Source organism: Peromyscus leucopus, chromosome 19 (assembly GCF_004664715.2).
Source record: "Peromyscus leucopus breed LL Stock chromosome 19, UCI_PerLeu_2.1, whole genome shotgun sequence".
NCBI classification, from domain to species: domain Eukaryota; kingdom Metazoa; phylum Chordata; class Mammalia; order Rodentia; family Cricetidae; genus Peromyscus; species Peromyscus leucopus.
In genome coordinates, this window is record NC_051079.1 from 22,425,657 (window position 1) to 22,446,039 (window position 20,383).

Genomic DNA, 20,383 nt, shown 5'->3' on the forward strand with positions numbered 1-20,383 from the left:
CAATGAGACATTGGAGAGAACGACCCCAAGATGGAGAGAAAATCATTGTACGTCCTGGCACAGAGAGAGCGCACAAAGAGAGTGCTGGCCCATCCAGCTCTCGGGTCTCCAGGCACCTCCCCTCGCCCCACCTCATAGGCGTGACAGTTGCCAGAGTCTCAATGGGGGTTGGAACTTCCAGATCCAAGCAGGAATGGCTACCCACTACATCTCCCCCTTTTTGTCTAAATAAGAAGGTTCTAAACTAATATAAGACTATATACAAAGGAATGGTTATCAAATATTGTCCAGAAATAATGAGGGATAATGACCTAGATAAGATGTAACTACAACTGATGCAAACAATATCAAGTAAGAAACACATAGTAAAATCCAGAGAAGTATAGAGCATAGGTAAATGGCATGTTATAAAGATCATTCAAAGGTGTCCTATCCTAAAGAACCTGAATCTAATACTTAATATGTTCTATCTAAGATATTATATATACTAAGTTGTAACTATAATTGCTAGTCTTCAATCCCATCTGAAAATGGTCTGTCAGATACTCTAGGCCTGTAGCCAATTTAAATGCACCAACAATGCTTAGAAACATTAGGTGACTGTCCAGGCTGCCAGCTGTCTTGGTCTACTTTTGCAAGATTCCTGAAAGTTGCTTGCATCCATCTACCATTTCTCAGGTACCATTATGTTCCTTCTCAGGTCTTTGATGTGGTTAAAAACTAGATAGTTGTAATTTCCTCAGTTATGATAAAAGATAAGTTAGATATAAAACCTTAAACTCACAAATATAAGATAGATAGGACATCTTCTATAATATTGTAACTATAATTCTTGCTCGGTAATTGATTTGTTATATGTAATTTTACCATGTTAAAGTTTAAAACCTTCCTTTTTAAAAAAAGAAAAAAAGGGGAAGTGCTGTGGATATTGCTCTATACAAATAAAACACTGATGGCCAGTGACCAGGCAGGAAGTAGGTTGCCAGGCAGGAAGTAGGTGGGACAAGGAGAGAGGAGAATGCTGGGAAGCAGAAGGCTGAGGGGAGAGACACTGCAGCCACCACCAGGATAAGCAGCATGTAAAGACACCGGTAAGCCACCAGCCTCGTGGCAAGGTATAGATTTATAGAAATGGGTTAATTTAAGATATAAGAACAGTTAGCAAGAAGCTTGCCATGGCCATACAGTTTGTAAGCAATATAAGTCTCTGTGTTTACTTGGTTGGGTCTGAGCGGCTGTGGGACTGGCGGGTGACAGAGATTTGTCCTGACTATGGACAAGGCAGGAAAACTCTAGCTACAGCAGGAAATAGGTAATACCATTGAATTTTGGAGTTTTTGGAACTGAACTCCAAAATAGAAAAAAACATTGAACTTCCTTGCCCAGAGTTTTTTAAAAATGCATTTCAATTAAAGTATAATTACATTAATTTCCTCCTTCGCTTTCTCCTTCCAGCTTCTGGTAAATCCTTTTCCCAGCTCCTCCCATGTCTCCCCTACTCTCAAACTGATAGTCTTTTTCTCTTAGATTATTAGAAGCATGCATAAGTATATATAAATCCAATTTGCTGCATCTGTTTTTATTGATTGTGTATATATGGTTTCAGGGAAGATCATTAGAGTTTTTACAGTGCTATATCAGAGACTGGACAAAGGCTGAGATAATTTCTTTGAGATTGGTTAGTTCTCTGTGTTATTTCCGGCCAAGTCAGAGAGGACCGGCACATTTCATGCATGTTCCCAAACAGGGAGAGGATCGGGTGCTGTTCATGATCTTCCTAACTGGGGTGTCACAAACCTCCTCTGTCCATCTTCAACTTTTTTGTTAGGTGCTGACCTTTACTATCTGTCCATGAGCCACTAACTCACTTGAGCTGGTGTTGGCATCGTTGACCTCACGGGTATCTCGCTGGCAGCTAATTAGAATATATTCACTTTGTCTTCACAGTTACATGGCCAGCTTGTAGCTTCATCATGACAGAGAGTTAACTCTATCCCAGCCACCAGTAGTTTGCAGTCTTTCTTGGTCACCTCATATACACATACCTCAAGGTTTTCTCCTTGATCTGAGATCCTCTAAAATAGTCTCTTAGATGGAAGCTTCTTGTTAGAACCCATCCTTATTTACAATTTTGTCTGTTACTATCGGCTCCATGAGAAACAAGGATATATAAAAGAACAATAGTACATGACCTCTCTTCCTCCAAAGCTTTTGGGGGAGAGGTCCCGATCTCTGCCCTATGATGTCTATTAATTTGGTTATCTCATACCTAGCTAGAAGCCTTCTTTTTCATCTTTCTTGGTGCACCAGACCCTGCCATTTTAACCCTTAACCTTTCTTTCAACCACAGCCTCTACTCCTGTTGCAACACATGTGAGTAACGTACAGCTTTCATCATCAGCTCCTTTGCCTTTCTACCTACAAAAAACTAGCTCCTGCATCATTTGCGTGTTGGAAATACAGACTTGACATTTTAGGCCAATCTCTTGTTTCCACCCCTGATTAAGTTTTAACCCCTGAAGGCCTCTCTTCTGATGCAGCAAACCGAATCAGGCTGAATTGGAAAGCCCAGTTTTAATGGGTAAAGCGCTCCCGAGAGATTCCCCAGCCCCGCAGAGAGGAGACAGGGACTCCGGAAGAACCACATGTCTGTTTTCTGGGGTTCTGCTTAAATACCCTGTGGGAGTGGTCTTGAGCCTCTCTGGGGGGAGGAGCTGTGTTTGGTGGGCTTTGAAGGGGTGGGTTTAGGGAAAGAGATAGGTAGGAGAGTTGAGGTGGATCTCCCACAAGACTCCTTCCAAACATTCCAGACTCTTTGGGTATAGAGATGCCAGGGTTCCAGGGGTTGAGGTGGAGCTCCCACCCAAACACATCCCCATTGACAATTTCCCACTATAATGTTTGCTACTATGCTACTATTTAACTAATGACAGATAGATGAACTCGTACATCCTCCATCACCAAAGAACAAGTCCCCACAGTAAAGAGTATTGGACTGAAAATAAAAGAATTTATATGCAATACCACTATCTAATTACATATTCACAGTCCACATTCGTTCACTCATGAAGTAAATTAAAAAAGACCTAGAAACCTTACCTTTATACTGCATTCAGTTATTACAATAAAAAAGAAACAAACATTTATAAACTGGAAAAGCCCAAGGAACATCAAACTACCTTAAAAGTTCCCTAAAACTTACTGGTTTCCAACAGCAACAAATATTTATTAGATTATAAAGTTCCAGATTCAATTTTAGGGATGACATGATCCCCAGAGCTGGTTCAGGTATCTTCAAATAGGATTTCAGTCAAAGCTTCAGTCATCAGAAATCTTAACTGGGGTTGGTGGATCTGCTTCCAAGACACTCATCTCACAAACCTGACAAGGTAGGGAAGTTGGTTGACAAGAGGCCTTCAGTTCTTTGTAATGTGGAGTGCTCTGTAAGTCTTCCTGATAATCCTAACATGGCAGTTAACTTCCCTAGAAGCTAGTGACTCAGGATCCAACCATGTTACATAGGGTCAACCTTTTACTAAGGATCACTAGAGATGGGACTTGGGCAGCAATTTCCTCTGAATTGATGCATTTCATCCTGGAGGGAGGCTCAGTAAGAGTCAGGAACTAAACAACTTAAAAGTCTCAGGAAGTTCCTGCAACTTACCAGATTGACCAGGCCCCTCACCAGAGTTAGGGAAAGACTACTGGGGAAAACCCTCCAATTGTTCAGCCTCCTGCAAGTCCTGAAGGGAACTCAAGGGATGCAGCATTTATACACCTTTCGGTGCAGGGTAGGGCTAGATTTTTGGTGATGCAGCTACCTTTGTGTCTTCCTTGCTCTCTTAAGTAACATTTTAGCCACATTTCTTTAACTCCATTAAACTCACTGCCTGTTCAAGTTGGACTATACTAGGATCACTACTGTGACCGATCATTGCTTCCTTATTTAGGGTCAGTAAACTTTTTTTTTAACATGTCCTTGCGGAAAGTCACATATGAGGGATGAATATGAGCAGGAATTATTAAAGAATATCCTGGGATCTTGATATTATGATAGACAAAGTCAATAACAAAAATTATTACTCCTATTACACAAAATACCAAGGAAAGTCATGTTCAACCTTTAAAAATGTTCATGCTGGAATGATGGCATGTGCTTACAATCCCAACACTGAGGCAGGAGACTTGAGGGGCATATCCAGGACTAATAAGGATTCTTTCTCAAGAAGAAAATTATTAGCTCAAAGTGACACTATGACGTACTCACCATTTGCCTGAATATTATGTCCTAATTCATTGAATCAAATTGAAATTTATCATTTCTCAGCAGTGTACTACCTCTGCCATACTGTCCCAGACTCTACTCCTTTGTAATTTGAGCTTGGTTCTGGTGTCTTCAGTGGCATCCCTAAGCGACAAGTGTAGAGCGATTTTCCTTCGTCTAATCACATAGTCACACAACTTACTGGCTGCTGAATAGTAAGGAACTCAGGAAGAAGTGAAGTCTGGCTAACTGCTCAAACTATGTAACTCCCAACTAGTCCATTACATCCTGTTCAAATGACCTAACACAGTAGTTAACACACATATCTACTGTAACCATATTGCTAGATTTTCCATAACCATTTTGATTTGTTTTGTTTGTTTGAGACAGGGTTTCTCTGTGTAGCTTTGGAGCCTTTCCTGGAACTCACTCTGTGGACCAGGCTGGCCTTGAATTCACAAAGATCTGCCTGCCTCTGCCTCCCGAGTGCTGGGATTAAAGGTGCCCGGCTCCCCAAGAGTTTTATAAACAAAAATAATTGCTGGGGAGTGGATACAAGGGTGGAGCTTACTGCAGTTTAGAAGTTCCAGGGATGTGCTTTTTGTGAGTTGTCATCAATTTTAGGGTAGGCTTTTGATGATACAGTTGCCTTTGAGTTATCCATGGCACTGTAAGTAATCTCCAAATACATATATGTTCACAAAGCAGAATTTAGGTTGAAGTGTTTCTTTGGAATATCTGGGAATCTTGGGGTCTAATGAATTTAAACCCATCATATGACTCAGTATATTCTCTTAAAATATAGTTGCTGATTACACAAATCTCCCATCCTCCAACTGTCTTTCTGTGACCTCCTCTCCTTCTTCCTCTTTTTGAAATTTTGTGCTGGTCTGGATTTGGCACTAAGCAATTTTGCAAATTTGAGCAAATCACTTAACATTGATAAACAAGTTTTCTCCTTTATGAAACAGTAGCATAGACTTTAGTCTAAACACCCCCTGACAAGAGTTTGATGATATCAAGAAAAAAAACGGGTGTCAAATGGCTTTGTGTACTGTACAGTCCTGGCTAGGGAATTTTTCAAACCTTTCCACAAAATTAATCATGTATTGAAAAGTTTTTGCTTATAATAATAAAAATAATATCTTTTTACACATGATTACAAAACTTTTTTCATTTATTTTACTTTTGAATGTGTACATCTAGAAGTTTTTTTTCACATAATATAGTCTGATTAAATTCTTTTCCCTTCTCTTAACTCTTCTCAGATCCTCCACACCTGTCTACTGATGAAACTTCAGCTTTGTTTGTGTTCTCTCTGCCTCTCAAAAAAAAACACAAACAAAAAACAAAAAATGAAAATCAAAAGAGAACCAAACTAAAAAAAAAAAACAAAAAAAACCAATAATCAAAAATTATATATACCAAAAAATAACAAAAAGTGCATAAAAAACGTGGAATCCATTTTGCATTGGTCAACAACTGACCTGGAGCACCGTTGGCATACACAGGCCCCCCTGTAGAAACCCTGATGGTATCAGTTACAAATAGCTTCTTGGTTATGGGTGGGACTTTGTGTCCACTTCCTCTTAGCGCTGGGATTTTGTCTGGAGCCACACAAGACCTTCACAGAAAAGTTTTAAATTATACAAACATTTAGCCCGGTGGTGGTGGCCCACACCTTTAATCCCAGCCTTGAAATCTCAGAGATCTGCCTGCCTCTGCCTCCTCTGCTGTGATTAAAGGTGTGGGCCACCACAACGACTAATATGAAGAATTCTCACATTATTTTATAGCTTCAACAACTACCAATCTCATCTCAACTAAATCTATTCCCATTTCCAATTACCCTGAAGTAAATTCTTACACAGTAAGGATCAGATCTTTTTCCAATCAGATCTCTCTTACTTAGTTCAAGCTGGTGTAGAATCCACTATGTAGCCCAGGCTGGACTTGAATATGCTGTCTTCCCTCCGACCTGCTGCTGCTGCTGAGATTACAAGACTGAGTTACCACAACTGCTACACCATACATGTGGAAATATGTCAGTGTGCCTGCTCAACCCATTAAAAATGTTAAAAACAAACACGATATTACTATCAATTAACAATTAACTTCAATTGTTTGTTTGTTTGTTTATAGACAGGGTCTGTCTATGAAGCCCTGGCTGTCCTGGAACTCACTCTGTAGACCAGGCTGGCCTCCAACTCAGAGATCTGCCTGCCTCTGCCTTCCTGAGTGCTGGGATTAAAGGCGTGCGCTACCATGCCCGGCATTAATTTCATTTCTTAACAAGTATCCCGTGGTCTCTTGTTTTTACACCTTTTATAATCCCAGTTTTAGCCTTTCCCATTGTCATTAAAGTCCTTTCCAAGCTATTGGGTATTTTACTTCCCTTGTAGCTGCCAATCCAGCGGCCCGCCCGAAAGTGATTCCCCTCTACCAATAGGAAACCCAGGCCACGGAGGAAGCGGCCAGCAAATGCGACCGGCGGAACCTAAGTTGCACGTGGCCTGCGGGCTCCGGGGGAGCCGCTTTTGTGTGACACCGAAGGCCGGCTGGGCTAGCACATTGGCGCCGGGTCCCGGAAGTGCTCCTCCCGCACTGCTCCGGCCCAGGCTCCTCCATGAGGCATGCTGAAGCGCCCGGTGAGCACTTCCCACCCGGCCGCGAGCTGAGCGGAGCCCTGGCTGAGGCGGAGATGGAGAGCCCTGGGGAAGGGCGCACGGCCAGCGTGCTGTTCGCGGGGTTCCGGGCCTTGGGGCTCTTCAGCAACGACGTTCCACACGTGGTGCGGTACAGCGCGCTCAAGCGCCGCTTCTATGTGACGACTTGCGTGGGCAAGAGCTTCCACACGTATGACGTGAGTGATTTCCTCCACCCGCTTCCCAGGAACCAGAACCGGCCCGGTGTTGTCCCACTTTCGCCTCCCACCTACCTAGGGTTTCCCTTTTTGCCGCCCTGTCTTACGTAATCCTTCCCTGTGGTGCGGCTGTCCTCGTGGCATCCTTGCCCTTGCTAGGGCACCTCGCCACCTGGGGCGAGTTTCGGAGGAATCTTCTGGCCCAGGGGAGAACTACTGGTGAACATCTCAGTTGTTTGGCAGAATACCTGTTTACATACAAACGCCTGTGGATGTAAACACATAGAGCAAGACCCCATCCCTCGTTCGTAATCTTTCTCCACAAGGAGACTTCTTGGGCGTTTCATTGTATAATTGGCCACAGGAATTTGGTTGGAAATTCAGACTAAAACAGTGGAAGAAATAGAGACGGTGAGATAAAGATCTAGGGAACCCTTCACATTTGATAGCTATCCAGTTTCCTACGTTTTTGAGGGTTAATAGCAAAGGTCTTTAATGAAACTGCAGACACTCAAGGCTGGTTTCACTATCTGGTAGCAACCTTAACTAAATTAGGATGTCAGTCTTAGGAAAATTAAGTTACTTGCCAAGGCCCTTCCTCTTATCGATGGTATTTAACTTTTAATAGCCTATCTGTCATTACACTCGTTTTCTATTATTTTATGCAAAAGAGTGTGAGTTCTTAATGAGGACAGCATGCCACAGTAGGTGTGGCTGAAGAAAGCTGTTGAGTTCTGGAAGCCTGGTTCAGCAATGTTGTCAAGAGTGGGTTATAATGAGGTTATTCACCCTGTACAAGCTTGTGCTGATGATGCTTCCTCCTTGCTTGCCAACCGTGGGCTTTGCTGAAGTTTCCCAGCTGAAGTGTAATATTTTATGTTTCTTAGTTAAAAGTGCTTGAAATTGTCCTTGGTCTTGCTACTCGGTTACATATAAACTCACCTTTCCTCTATACTCTGCTTCCAAACAAACACTGTGATTAGAAAAGTAACACATTGAGAATTTTTATAAAACTTTTTCCTTTTGCTTTGTGTATTGAAGTTTACTGTTTAAAAAAAAAATCAGTGAAGGTCTTATTTTGTTCTAACTTGTGGTGCTTTTTACTTTTACTCTTAGCATAACAGCATGATATATTAGAAGACTCTGTGCTGCTCATACCAACCAGTGCATTGTCTGAAACTGGAAATAACTTGACAGTAAAAATATGAACCTTTTGTGTTCAAGTCACTGATGTGCCCAAGATAACTTGTAAGCTAACTTGTTCGACCAATTCTCTCTCCTCTAGCTTTTTTCCCATGCCTTCAGACTTCCCACAGATTCACTTATAGTACAAGAAAATTAGACAGATTTTTGAGTAGGACGTATTTTAGATAGCTAATATTTATTGAACATTTACTGTATGATTGGCTCCATTCTGTTTTACAGATGTTTACTCAAAATCTCATTGAATGATCCTATAATGTGTGTATGCATTCTAATCCCACCCCACTTTTTCATCCAGAAGGGTCAAATTTGAGGCACATAGTAGCTAAGTAAAGTTCCTGATGTCACCCAGCTCGATTACTACCCACATACTAAGATCAGTGAGTTACAGTGTGTAAACTAGTCATGACCATTGTTTTTGTGTGAGTTATGAGTGGTTCCATATTTTTGTAAAATTTGGAGGAAGATCAAAATTATTCTATGACATGAAAACTATATAAAAATTAGAATTTAATATGCATAGATAAAAGTTTACTGGAGTTCACCCATGCCCATTTATTATGTGCATGTGCTTTCATGCCACAGTCAAAATCTGTGTGACCCACAAAGCCATGTACAGAAGCTGTCTGTCACTTATCTCATCACCCCTGGTAAAACAGGTGAAAATACAGGCATTCTTCATAATACAAGTTAGGATCAGTGAGTATCTTTCTTCGCAAGGATAGCATAGCAAATTTATTTAGGAGGTAATAACTGAATTTTGGGGTCTTAGGTATTGTAATTGTTTTGTTAATGAAAATGTGTTTAATTCTTTTTTTTTTTTTTTTTTTTAAACAGGTTCAGAAACTTAGTCTGGTTGCAGTAAGTAAGTGTACCTTGTTCTGAATTTGTTCATGTTTGCTACATCTAGTTTTGATTTTGTCATAAACTTAAAGTGCAGGATGTTATATTGTTAGTTGCCATATCACTTAGTTATAGTTCATCAGAACTTTGTTTTTATGATCTACATGATTATTATTATTATTTTTAATGGCTGGTTCTTCTGTGCTGGGAATCAAACCCTTGGCCTTGCACATGCTAAGTAGACATTGTACAACTAAAGTCCATCTCAAGATGAGATTGGAGCTTATGAGGAGTGCAGGTTTTTGTTGTTGTCTTTTAATACTTTCAGTTTGAGGTTTCTGAATTCAGGTTCTTGGTGCTGTGTCGGGAGACATGTGCTGTTGCTAGCCTTATTCATCTCAGTGATAACTTTGATGATTTGGTTAAGGTGACTTTGGTGGGGAGGATCCTTTGTTGTCACTACTTATTTTGTGGTAACATGCACTTAGAGACTGATTGTCCCTTTATTCTTCCGAGTGTCTCTTAGCTCTTGCATGATACTTGCCAGAATCAGTTACTGGCATATTTGGGGTGTGTGTATGCAGACAAAGAAACTTCAATGGAAGAACTGCATTCACTGTATGTTCAAGGTTAGCTGAATGAATTAGAGGCGGGGAGACGTTGGAGGCTACCAACTATAGGGAAACTGACTGCCACTTGGGTCAAAGGACCAAGGCAAAGAGTAGTGTTGTTGGATCCTGGTGGGAACTAAAGCTCTGAAGGAGAAAGGGATTTAGGTATGGAAGGACCAACTACTGTGTTTATTCCCTCTTCTATTAAATATCTATCTATCAAGAGAGACTCAATTTAGTTTGTTGTTTTCAGTGAGAAGTATATTTCCTTTCTGAAGGCTGTTTAATAGACTAAGGGCTTGGCAGCTGAGACAGACTAGTTTTGCCCTCAAATACAATCCTTGTTAGATGTAAGACTTACGGAATTCACTGTATATATCTGATAAACCATGTGTGTGTTTGGTTTGGTTTTAAGTAAATAAGCAGAAGAGAGTAAACCAAGTTGAGTAAGAAGTAAATTGGTAGTCCTATAAAAATACTGTTGTAGAACCTAAATCCCCAGATGGAACACACAGGGTGAAAACTACCTGAGACTGTCCTTTGTCTATAAAACTCTTTTCGTCCTAAGAGAGAAACAAGAAGGACCGGGCATTGTGATTGTACAAGTGAAAGAGGCCTTAGGAAATAATATCATGTGAGAATGGCTGGAGGTTATAGGCGCATTTACTTTGCAAAGGTCTGAGTAGAAACCATAACGTATGTCATTATTTTAGTGCTCAGCCTCTAGAATACTGTATAGAGTTTTTAGGGTTAGTCCAAGTTGCGATTTACTTTTCAATTTTTCTTGGAATTATTTTAACATGTTGCAGTGATAGCTTCTTAGTTGACCATCTGCCAGAATCTTGTATATTAAGTGCTGATTTTTTTCAACTTCTCAAAAAGATTTTTCTTTCTTTAGAATTCTGTTATGTCTTTATGCCATACATATTTATGACATTGAAGTAAAAATTTTATACCCTGATTCTCATCTTTATTTAAATTTGAATCACAGTCGTGAAAATATTTTATGTATATTTAAGATTTCCAATCATTCCAGAGTCTTAATAACCCACATTTCTTTTCTGTTTTCCTAGGTAACTCTGTTCCACAGGATATCTGTTGCATGGCAGCTGATGGGAGGCTAGTCTTTGCTGCATATGGGAATGTTTTCTCTGCATTTGCCCGTAATAAAGAGGTTTGTTGTGGTTTTTTGTTTTGTTTGATTTTCGAAACAGGGTTTCTCTACATAGTATCCCTGACTGTCCTGGAACTCACTATTTAGGCCAGGCTGGACTCAAGCTCACAGAGATCCACCTGCCTCTGCCTCCCGAGTGCTGAGATTAAAGGTGTGTGCCACCACCGCCTGCCTTGAGATTTAAATTATGAACTACTTTAATGTTATTTTATGTCAGTTTCTAAAGGAAGAGAAGATGGGTTTCGTGTGTGTGTGTGTGTGTGTGTGTGTGTGTGTGTGTGTAGCTGAATAAACATTAAGTTTGCACTGTATATTTGAGGTTAGGGGAACAAATTAGAGACAGGGAGATGTTGGAGGCTGTCAGCTGTGGGGAAACTGACCACCTGCTGGGCCAAAGGACCAAGGCAAAGAGTAGAATTATTGGGTCCTGGTGGGAACCGAGCCCTGGAGGAGAAAGTTATGGAGGGACTAGCAACTGTAATGTGTTTCTGTGTCAAACTAGAACGGTATAAGGAAGAAGTAGTCTATGCCTATTTTTCCCCGTCACATCAACAAGTCACTATGGTGGAATCTCTGGAGGCCAGTCTTCTGTTGCATACATTTTTCTAGGATATACAGTGTTACTGTGGTAGTACTGGGAGGGGGTCCTGTGTGTGTGCACACCACTTCTTGAACTACAGCAGAGGCTAAGCTCTCTAGCTCTCATTTATGACATCTTCCTACTTCACTTTCTTATGAATTGGCTGGGTGAGCAGGTGAACGGGCCTGGTTCCTTATTATTTTGTCATTTAATCTCAGATAATCAAAAGTTGGACTACATTTCTTAGCATGAACATTTTTAGTGTTAACATGCTTTCTGGATAATACATGATGGACTGAGTAACCTGAATTTCTTTTAAACTTTCACATTATAGATAGTACATACTTTTAAGGGCCATAAAGCAGAAATCCATCTTTTGCAACCCTTTGGGGATCACGTTATCTCAGTGGATACTGACAGCATTCTTATCATTTGGCACATATATTCAGAAGGTAAGACTTTATTTCTCTGCATGGGGATATTATATATACTTATGTATGTAGTTAAAAATCTTTGAAAACCGTAAGTTCTCTACCAGAGTTCTCACATGTGTATAACAAAACACTGGGAGTATTAAGCACGTATGAAAAAAGGTCTTCAATAAGCAATTACTTAGACTGTGCACACCTTCAGTATATTAGATGTACTCATCTCAGCTAATATATCCTCCAGGGTTGGGGATATGTTCTGTGGTTTTCTCTGTGAAATTAATTTGGACACACAGTCACACCTGAGTCATTCTTGGGTAATATCTTCAACTTTAAGTAAGGGAGATTGTGGTTGTAAACTTGAAGATCCTGTAGCCTGAAAGAAAATAGTCATCCTTTTCCAAAGGATGTGAGTCAGTGCCATTTAATTGATGTTCCTTTGCAGCAGCACTGTGTTTAAAAGCTTGTGTAAGTCTCAAAGGTGAGGAGTTTACCACCAGGATATCCCTAGCTTTTCCTTCATCAGGTACTGGGTGCCCATTCTGAATTGAATCTTTTCAGTTTGCATTTTTAGTTACTACTACCTCTTGGTGATCTATTGAACAGTAAGCATGTTTGTTTTTAGTAAATAATATTTAGATACTGCCCTTGTGGGAGGTACCCCATTTCCTCATTGAAGTTATAACCCTTTGTTTCCTTTTTACTCATGTAAGGGAAAGCACTTTCTGTGATGACAGTTGTTCATGAGGTCTCAGATGTGGCTCCTTGTTAATGCCAATTCCCAGATTTTTTTGTTGCTGTTACAGCAGCATGGAGCTATTTATAGTGACTTCAAGTAAAACTGCTGGCACAAAAAGGCAAGGACATCGTAAAGTGCACGCTGATGTTTGCATACTTTCCCCTTATCCTTCTCCCGTGTGCCTTTGGGGGCCGGTCGTTGAGGCAGGGTTTCTTCATGTAGCCTTGACGGTCCTGCAACCCGCTCTGTAGATCAGGCTGGCCTTGAACTCACAGAGATCTGCCTGCCTCTGCCTCCTGAGTGCTGGCATTAAAGGTACGTGCCACCACCACCCAGCTATTATGTCTTCTTTGATACTAAATTGTTGGCAAATTATAGAAACATTGTTTTAATCACAAACAAATAAAAAGCAAAATAAAGAGTAATCTTAAATGTAGTGAACATACAATTTCTAAGAACTTTTTGATTGTTCAGCAAGTAACTCTTCGCCGTACTCTCCCCCCCCCCGCCCCCCCACACACTCTGAAGGATTATAACTTGACTTCCTCTGTTGGAAACTCTTTTGAGGAAATGTGTAATCATTACTGTTGTTAGTTTTGATGAGGTTTGCCTCTTTGTATTTTATTTCAGTGACTCATTGAGCTTTGTAAATATTTGTGTTTCATTTAGAACTTTCTTTCCTGCTTCTTTATTGAATTATAAAAATCCTAATGCTGATCCTCGGATCATTTTTAATCCTTTCTGTAAACTGATTTGGCAGTATAATTTTGAATAGTAGTATTTACACTAGAACTTGTCAGTTATTTTGGTAGTCTAAATGGCATCTGCAAGGTGACCTATTACATTTTATTTCTCAAGAAGTGTTTATTGGATAAAGGCATTTGCTGGTGGTCAGTGTTAGTCCTGCATGGAGTGAGAGAACCAGCAGCTACATGGCCTATTCTCTGACATCACATGCACACTGTGTACATGTGTGTCCATCACATGAACAAAATAAAATAAATGTTTATAGATTAATATGTCTTTGATTTGTTATAGTAAGTCTCTAGTGTGCTATATTGACTTATGTAGTAGATGTGACTATATGAAAAATGTAAAAAATTATTTCATAAACAATAATTATATTGTTAATAACTTTTACTTTTGTAGAAGAATACCTTCAGTTGACATTTGATAAATCAGTTTTTCAAATTTCTACAATTTTGCATCCAAGCACCTACTTGAATAAAGTCCTGCTGGGCAGTGAACAGGGAAGCCTGCAGTTATGGAATGTAAAATCCAAGTAAGCGCTTCATTTAAGTGCCTTAGGTAACTCCCACTTCCTCTACTGCTTCCTCAAGGATAGGAAGTCTCTCCACTCATTCTCTTTCCCTTATTTATACTCCCTTTGAAATACTGCCTTGACAGCACATGTGAAAGCTGGTCTGTTGTCCTGGTACTTGATGGGTAGTGTCATAAATGTCTGTTGAACAGTATTTGCTAATGACTCAATAATGGAGAAGAATCCATGGAGTCCTAGTGAAGGTTTCCATAAAGTAATTGGGCAGTGACTAGTAAAAATCTTTTTAAACACAAATTACTTTAATCACTGTCAATCTACTGTCTACTGTTAGTAGAGATGGAAGACTGCCAACATGATTTTAAGTATATATTTACCTGTTATTTGAACACGTATCAAAGAGAAGGGAAGGCAGCTCAACCTTCTTTATGTAGTATTTAAAAAGCAAACAAGGGGCTGGAGAGACGGCTCAGTAGTTAAGAACATTTTCTGCTCTTGCAGAGGACCTGGGTTTGGTTCCCAGCACCCCCATCAGGTGGCTCACAACTGCCTGTAACTACAGTTCCAGGGGATGTGACACCTCTTCCTCAGGTACCAAGCGTGCATGTGGTGTGCAGACGTACACGTGGGCACTCACACATAGACAAAACATTTGAGTCCTCCCCAGTTGTCCTTTCTGAAGCCTTTATAAGGTTGCAAGGGGAAGGTTTGATATTAATCCTATTTCTTAGTTTCCAATCAGTCTTCAGTTCAACTTAACGCTTTTGACTGCCTACTCTGTGCCAGGTTCAGGGATATCGACCAAAATCTGTTTCTATCCATAGTGATTTTCTTAGATTTTTCTTTTACATTTGCTGTACTTTATCCATTGCATAGTTTTTGAGTAATCTAAACTATGCCCATTTGCACAATTGAATTTATGATTTAATTCTTTGGTGGTTGTTCTGTTTTTTATATCTTTGTGTCATGACCTCATTTCATTGATGGTTTGATTCTGAAACCAAGGGTAGCGTCAGAATTGTCCTATATAATTCATGAAATGTGCAAATACTATTCCCATCTGTGGTGATGTTTCTAGAAATAATTAATTTGTAATAAAAATGAAGTCTACCTATATTTTGTTTTTGTTATTGTACTCTAACATGATTTTGTTCATAATATTATTTTTCTTAAGAACTGGCAATTAGCAGCTTGAGGTCTAAAATGCATCTCCACTCCCTTCCTTACTATGTTATCTTAGCCTAATTATTTCACTTCTGTTTTTTGGGAAATGGTGAATACTGTAGCACTTATTTTATGTGATTACATTTTAAATATTAAGTAAATTAACATATGTTCTAAGAATAGTGAGTGTTAAGCCAGAATTTATAATAAACAGCATCTGGGTGCCAGAGGGATGGCCCAAGGGTTAAGAGTACTGGATGCTTTTCAAGAGGACCTGGGTTCAATTCCCAGCACCCAGATGGCAGCTCACAGCTGTCTGTAACTCCAGTTCCGGAGATTCCAATGCCCTCTTCTGGACTCTGAGGGCTCTGTAAACATGTGGTACACAGCTATAACATTCAGGCAAAAACACCCATATACATAAGAATCCTTTAAAAAGAGACTATAGCATCTCTTGATAAAAAAATAAAAGCACCTGTTATTTTCTTAAATACGTAGTTGCTTTTGTTTTCTTTTGAAAACTAAGTTTTATCTCTTTCCTCTTACAGTAAACTTCTGTATACATTTCCAGGGTGGAAAGTTGGAGTGACAGCCCTTCAGCAGGTTAGTGTTACTAAAGAAAAACAAGGCTAGTGTAGCCACACCTTCCCTAGAGTGACTGTGTTTTAGACTTAAGTAAAGATTCGTACCTTACTTTCTCTTCAAACTGTTACCCTGAGGAAGTAGTGTTATAGAAACTTAATTGAAAATAAGAAAAACTGACTTTGCTATGAAAGTTTGTATGATTCTATGTACTTGGAATTTCCTAGTGATTTCATTAATGAGCGTATCGTTCAGTGCTTTACGTGGAACAGAAATGAAATAACTGTGATGGGAAGGAGACTGGAGAGCACAGAGCGAAGTCCATCAGGACTGAACTTTGGCATTTGAAATAATTGAGGCTCCAAATCTAGTGTTTATTAGATGGTAGAATCTACCATCAACAACTGCTTTTGTTTTCACGCTTAGTCAGCCAAGCATGTGCATGGGTGTACATCTGCAGAATATCTGGTTTATCTACTGGTGTAGCCTTACTCTTCTAAATATGCGCTGCCCACACCGGCTCCGTTTATTTGCATTCCACCATTGGCTTTGTTATGGTTTTGATTGTATGCCCTGAAGCCTCCAGTTCTCAAGTGATTAAGTGTCTGGAGGACAAGGACCTTGTTTGTTTGTTGTCCTTAGCTTCTAGAGTTTGGCTGTAGTAGGAACTTAACAGCCTGCTGATGAATTGTATAGCCTGGCTCATTCCATAATAATACTGGATATTCATCTGTATTAAAACAGGAACTCTTTTTTTTTTTTTTTTTTTTTTTTTTTTTGGTTTTTCGAGGCAGGGTTTCTCTGCGTAGTTTTTTGCGCCTTTCCTGGAGCTCACTTGGTAGCCCAGGCTGGCCTCGAACTCACAGAGATCCGCCTGGCTCTGCCTCCCGAGTGCTGGGATTAAAGGCGTGCGCCACCACCGCCCGGCCTAAAACAGGAACTCTTAAGGGAAGCTTCTCTATTAGACCAAAGACCATTGTAATTATTGACTATTAATGCTGGACCAGACTAATTATAAAACAGTAAAATGCTTTATAGGTTTTTCCTATTTTCTTTTAATAAACAGTTATTTACTTCCTGTTTAAGTAGGTCACTTATGCTTCCATGCTTAAGGCAAGTCTTTCCATGGTTTTAAGATTTGACCTCCTGCCCCATTTCTTCTAGTCAGAGATCATAGGGAATTCATATACAGTCTCCTTTTCTGTATGACTGTTTTCTTACCAAGTCAGCATTGATACAAGGTTGGAAAGTCACTGTGACTAGCAGAATTGAAGCTGGGAAGTAATTTGGAATATGCATTGTTAAATACTTGCATGTTAGTGACTGATAATGCCAGAATGATAGTATTAGTGGGGTTTTTTTCTTCCTTTTAGAAGACACTTCATTTCATTTGATAGCACATAATAGTGTACATCATCAAGAAGTTATATTGTTTAAGAAAATAAAAGGCTGAGTCATTTATTTTCAGGCACCAGCTGTGGATGTTGTTGCCGTTGGTCTTATGTCTGGTCAAGTTGTCATTCACAACATTAAGTTTGATGAAACATTAATGAAGTTCCGTCAGGATTGGGGACCCATTACTTCCATTTCATTTCGCACAGGTAACTTAATCGTGAGAGTTAAGACTAATTAAAATTCATCACTAAAAAGATAAGGGTATTTTTAAAAACCATGTTTTCTTGTAGTTTAACCTAATAGAAACTAAGATAAGACTAAGGTAGAAGAAAGCATAGAAATGTGGGCAGATTAATTATACATCAAGAGAATTATTGTCTTGTTATATTTTGGTTAATGTTTTTGTTTTATTAACAGATGGTCATCCTGTAATGGCAGCTGGAAGCCCATGTGGCCATATTGGACTCTGGGATCTGGAAGACAAAAAATTAATCAATCAAATGAGAAATGCACACTCCACAGCAATAGCTGGGCTGACATTTCTCCACAGAGAACCGCTGCTTGTTACAAATGGCGCTGACAATGCTCTTAGGGTATTATGATTATTGTCCTCTTCTAAGCACAAGTGGCTTGGGGTTATTATACGTTTGTTTTAATATGTCAGCCTTGAACTTATGGCTAATGGAGTGTGGGATGAGATCGGTACAGATGAAACAGAAATCTAGCAGGGGGTGTGACTGGCGAACGGGTAGGAATTGCAGCTGATTTTTTTCCTGAAACCCCTCGAGGGGCCAGTGGTGGGCGCTGCAGGCGCTGCCCGGTGTTGGTTAACGTGTTCAGGAGATGACTGAACTCCTTGCGATGGCACTTGGTTGACACAGCTCGCGTTCTGTTTCTCTGTAGATATGGATATTTGACGGCCCTGCAGGGGAAGGACGACTGTTGAGATTCAGGATGGGACATAGTGCTTCTCTTACCAAGATCAGATATTATGGACAAAATGGACAGCAGATTTTAAGTGCAAGTGAGTCCCTGCTTCTTAGCATTATTTTGAGTGAACATTAAGAGGTAGAAACTCAGTATTCAGTTGGTTTGGTATTTACAGGCTTTTCAATTGAAATAGCTCTTTGAAATGTTCCAAACTGTAGCTTTGCATAGAACCTAGCTTTCCAACATCTGTGATTGGCGTGTGTTTACTGCTGTGGTTGGTGGCGTGAAACCTGGGGCAGACTAAAAGTCTCATGCCATAGCCAGGTTTATTCAGAGCATTAGGTAATTTATAATTTTAGGGTTAAGAATCACATGATTAGCTGGGCGGTGGTGGCGCACGCCTTTAATCCCAGCACTCGGGAGGCAGAGCCAGGCGGATCTCTGTGAGTTCGAGGCCAGCCTGGTCTACAGAGTGAGATCCAGGACAGGCTCCAAAACTACACAGAGAAACCCTGTCTCGAAAAACCAAAAAAAAAAAAAAAAAAAAAAAAAAAGAATCACATGATTAAGGTGTTCAACCACAAGGTTGAACAAGATACCTGTGGCAAAAAAACTATTTTTCCCTAGAGGCCTATGAATAACAACAGCTGAAGTCCACTCACTCCTATCTGCTACACCTGGAGCATAACACTCTAAGAATAATTTTATGTTTCAAAGAAACAGATCACAAGACTCTGGTTTCCTTAGACGCACTCAGAGTTCTCACACGACCGACTCCATTGTTGGAATGTCCTAACAGGTGTGTTCTGTGTGAAATGTGACTGGGGTTTCTGTTCATATTTCTAGGTCAAGATGGAACCCTGCAGTCCTTTTCTACAGTCCATGAGAAATTCAACAAGAGCTTGGGGCATGGTAAGTCATTCACAAGGTAGAAACATGCTATTGGTCACACACACACACACACACACACACACACACACACACACACACACCACAAAATCAGTTCAGGGTTCTATGAGAGACCTGAAGTTCCATTAATTCATTTCTTCTCTTGGATAACACTTTTCCCTTTGAGAAGTTTACGAAGGAGGCATTATTTAAGCAAATACCTTTGTATACCCATGTGTTTATATTCACATTTCTTTTTTTTTTTTTTTTTTTGGTTTTTCGAGACAGGGTTTCTCTGTGTAGCTTTGCGCCTTTCCTGGAACTCACTTGGTAGCCCAGGCTGGCCTCGAACTCACAGAGATCCGCCTGGCTCTGCCTCCCGAGTGCTGGGATTAAAGGCGTGCGCCACCACCGCCCGGCATATATTCACATTTCTAAAGTAACTCCTCCAATAAAATTGGAGAGAGGTAACCCCTTCCCAGCTCTTCTCACCTAGGAGTGTATGATTTTCAGAGAAAGTTTTTAGTTCTCATGTGCCACTACACATATGATGGTACTCAGTGGAACTTTATAGGTTTTCGTGTGTGTGTTTTTGCTAATAAGCACGCAACATTTTTTTAACTATATTTTTATCTGATTGCTGCTATGGTGTTGGTGGTGGCCTCTTACTGGGTGGCTTTTCTGTTGGTTCTGAAACATCCCAGTGAAACCCTGACTGGCACTGTTTGGTTCTTTTGATTCATTTCCTCTATGACTATAGTATCCTTGAAAAGTAATAGTGTTTTCCTGTTATTTCATAGAACTTATTTTCATGATTTAATTAACTTCAGACACTATTTAATAGCAGTGGTAATAACATTTTTGCTTTGCCTCTAATTTAATTGGGAATATTATACATTTATTATAACAAGGAAAAACTTTTCCTTACCATACTTTTTCATTAAAGAACTTTCCTATTACCCCTTTTACCCACCCCAGGATTAATTAATAAAAAGATAGTTAAACGTAAAGGACTTCAGAACACCATGTCAGTAAGGCTCCCGCCTATCACCAAGTTTGCCGCTGGTGAGTAATTTCACACTTTTTCATGTCTCCTTTGATTGATGTTTGTGTCCCCTCTTTTTTTTTTTTTTTTTTTTTTTTTTTTTTTTTTAAGGTTTGTGCCACCACCACCTGGATTTTCTTTATTTTTTTAAAGATTAATTTTATTACATATACAGTATTCTGCCTGCATGTATGCCTGCAGGCCAGAAGAAGACACCAGATCTCATTACAGGTGGTTATGAGCCACCATGTGGTTGCTGAGAACTGAACTCAGGACCTCTGGAAGAGCAGTCATTGCTCTTAACCTCTGAGCCATCTCTCCAGCCCCATGTATCCCCTCTTTTAATAAGTGTTTCTGTGTATTAAGTGTCCAGGAAGTGAACTCAAGTGAATGCT

The 20,383-nt window shown here is 39.9% G+C and overlaps 1 protein-coding gene across 1 annotated transcript in view; it reads left to right on the forward strand.

Annotated features, from left to right (window-relative positions):
* The first annotated feature begins 6,816 nt into the window (after positions 1-6,816).
* The window catches only part of Wdr36 (WD repeat domain 36), a 34,432-nt gene continuing 20,865 nt past the window's right edge, over positions 6,817-20,383 (forward strand). The window contains exons 1-11 of the mRNA XM_028867049.2: positions 6,817-7,127; positions 9,168-9,195; positions 10,858-10,958; positions 11,873-11,990; positions 13,855-13,987; positions 15,697-15,751; positions 17,199-17,331; positions 17,543-17,718; positions 18,029-18,149; positions 18,902-18,967; positions 19,922-20,008. Coding sequence (XP_028722882.1) covers positions 6,891-7,127; positions 9,168-9,195; positions 10,858-10,958; positions 11,873-11,990; positions 13,855-13,987; positions 15,697-15,751; positions 17,199-17,331; positions 17,543-17,718; positions 18,029-18,149; positions 18,902-18,967; positions 19,922-20,008 — 1,255 coding nt within the window. The 5' untranslated portion in view covers positions 6,817-6,890. The remainder of the gene's footprint in view (positions 7,128-9,167; positions 9,196-10,857; positions 10,959-11,872; positions 11,991-13,854; positions 13,988-15,696; positions 15,752-17,198; positions 17,332-17,542; positions 17,719-18,028; positions 18,150-18,901; positions 18,968-19,921; positions 20,009-20,383) is intronic.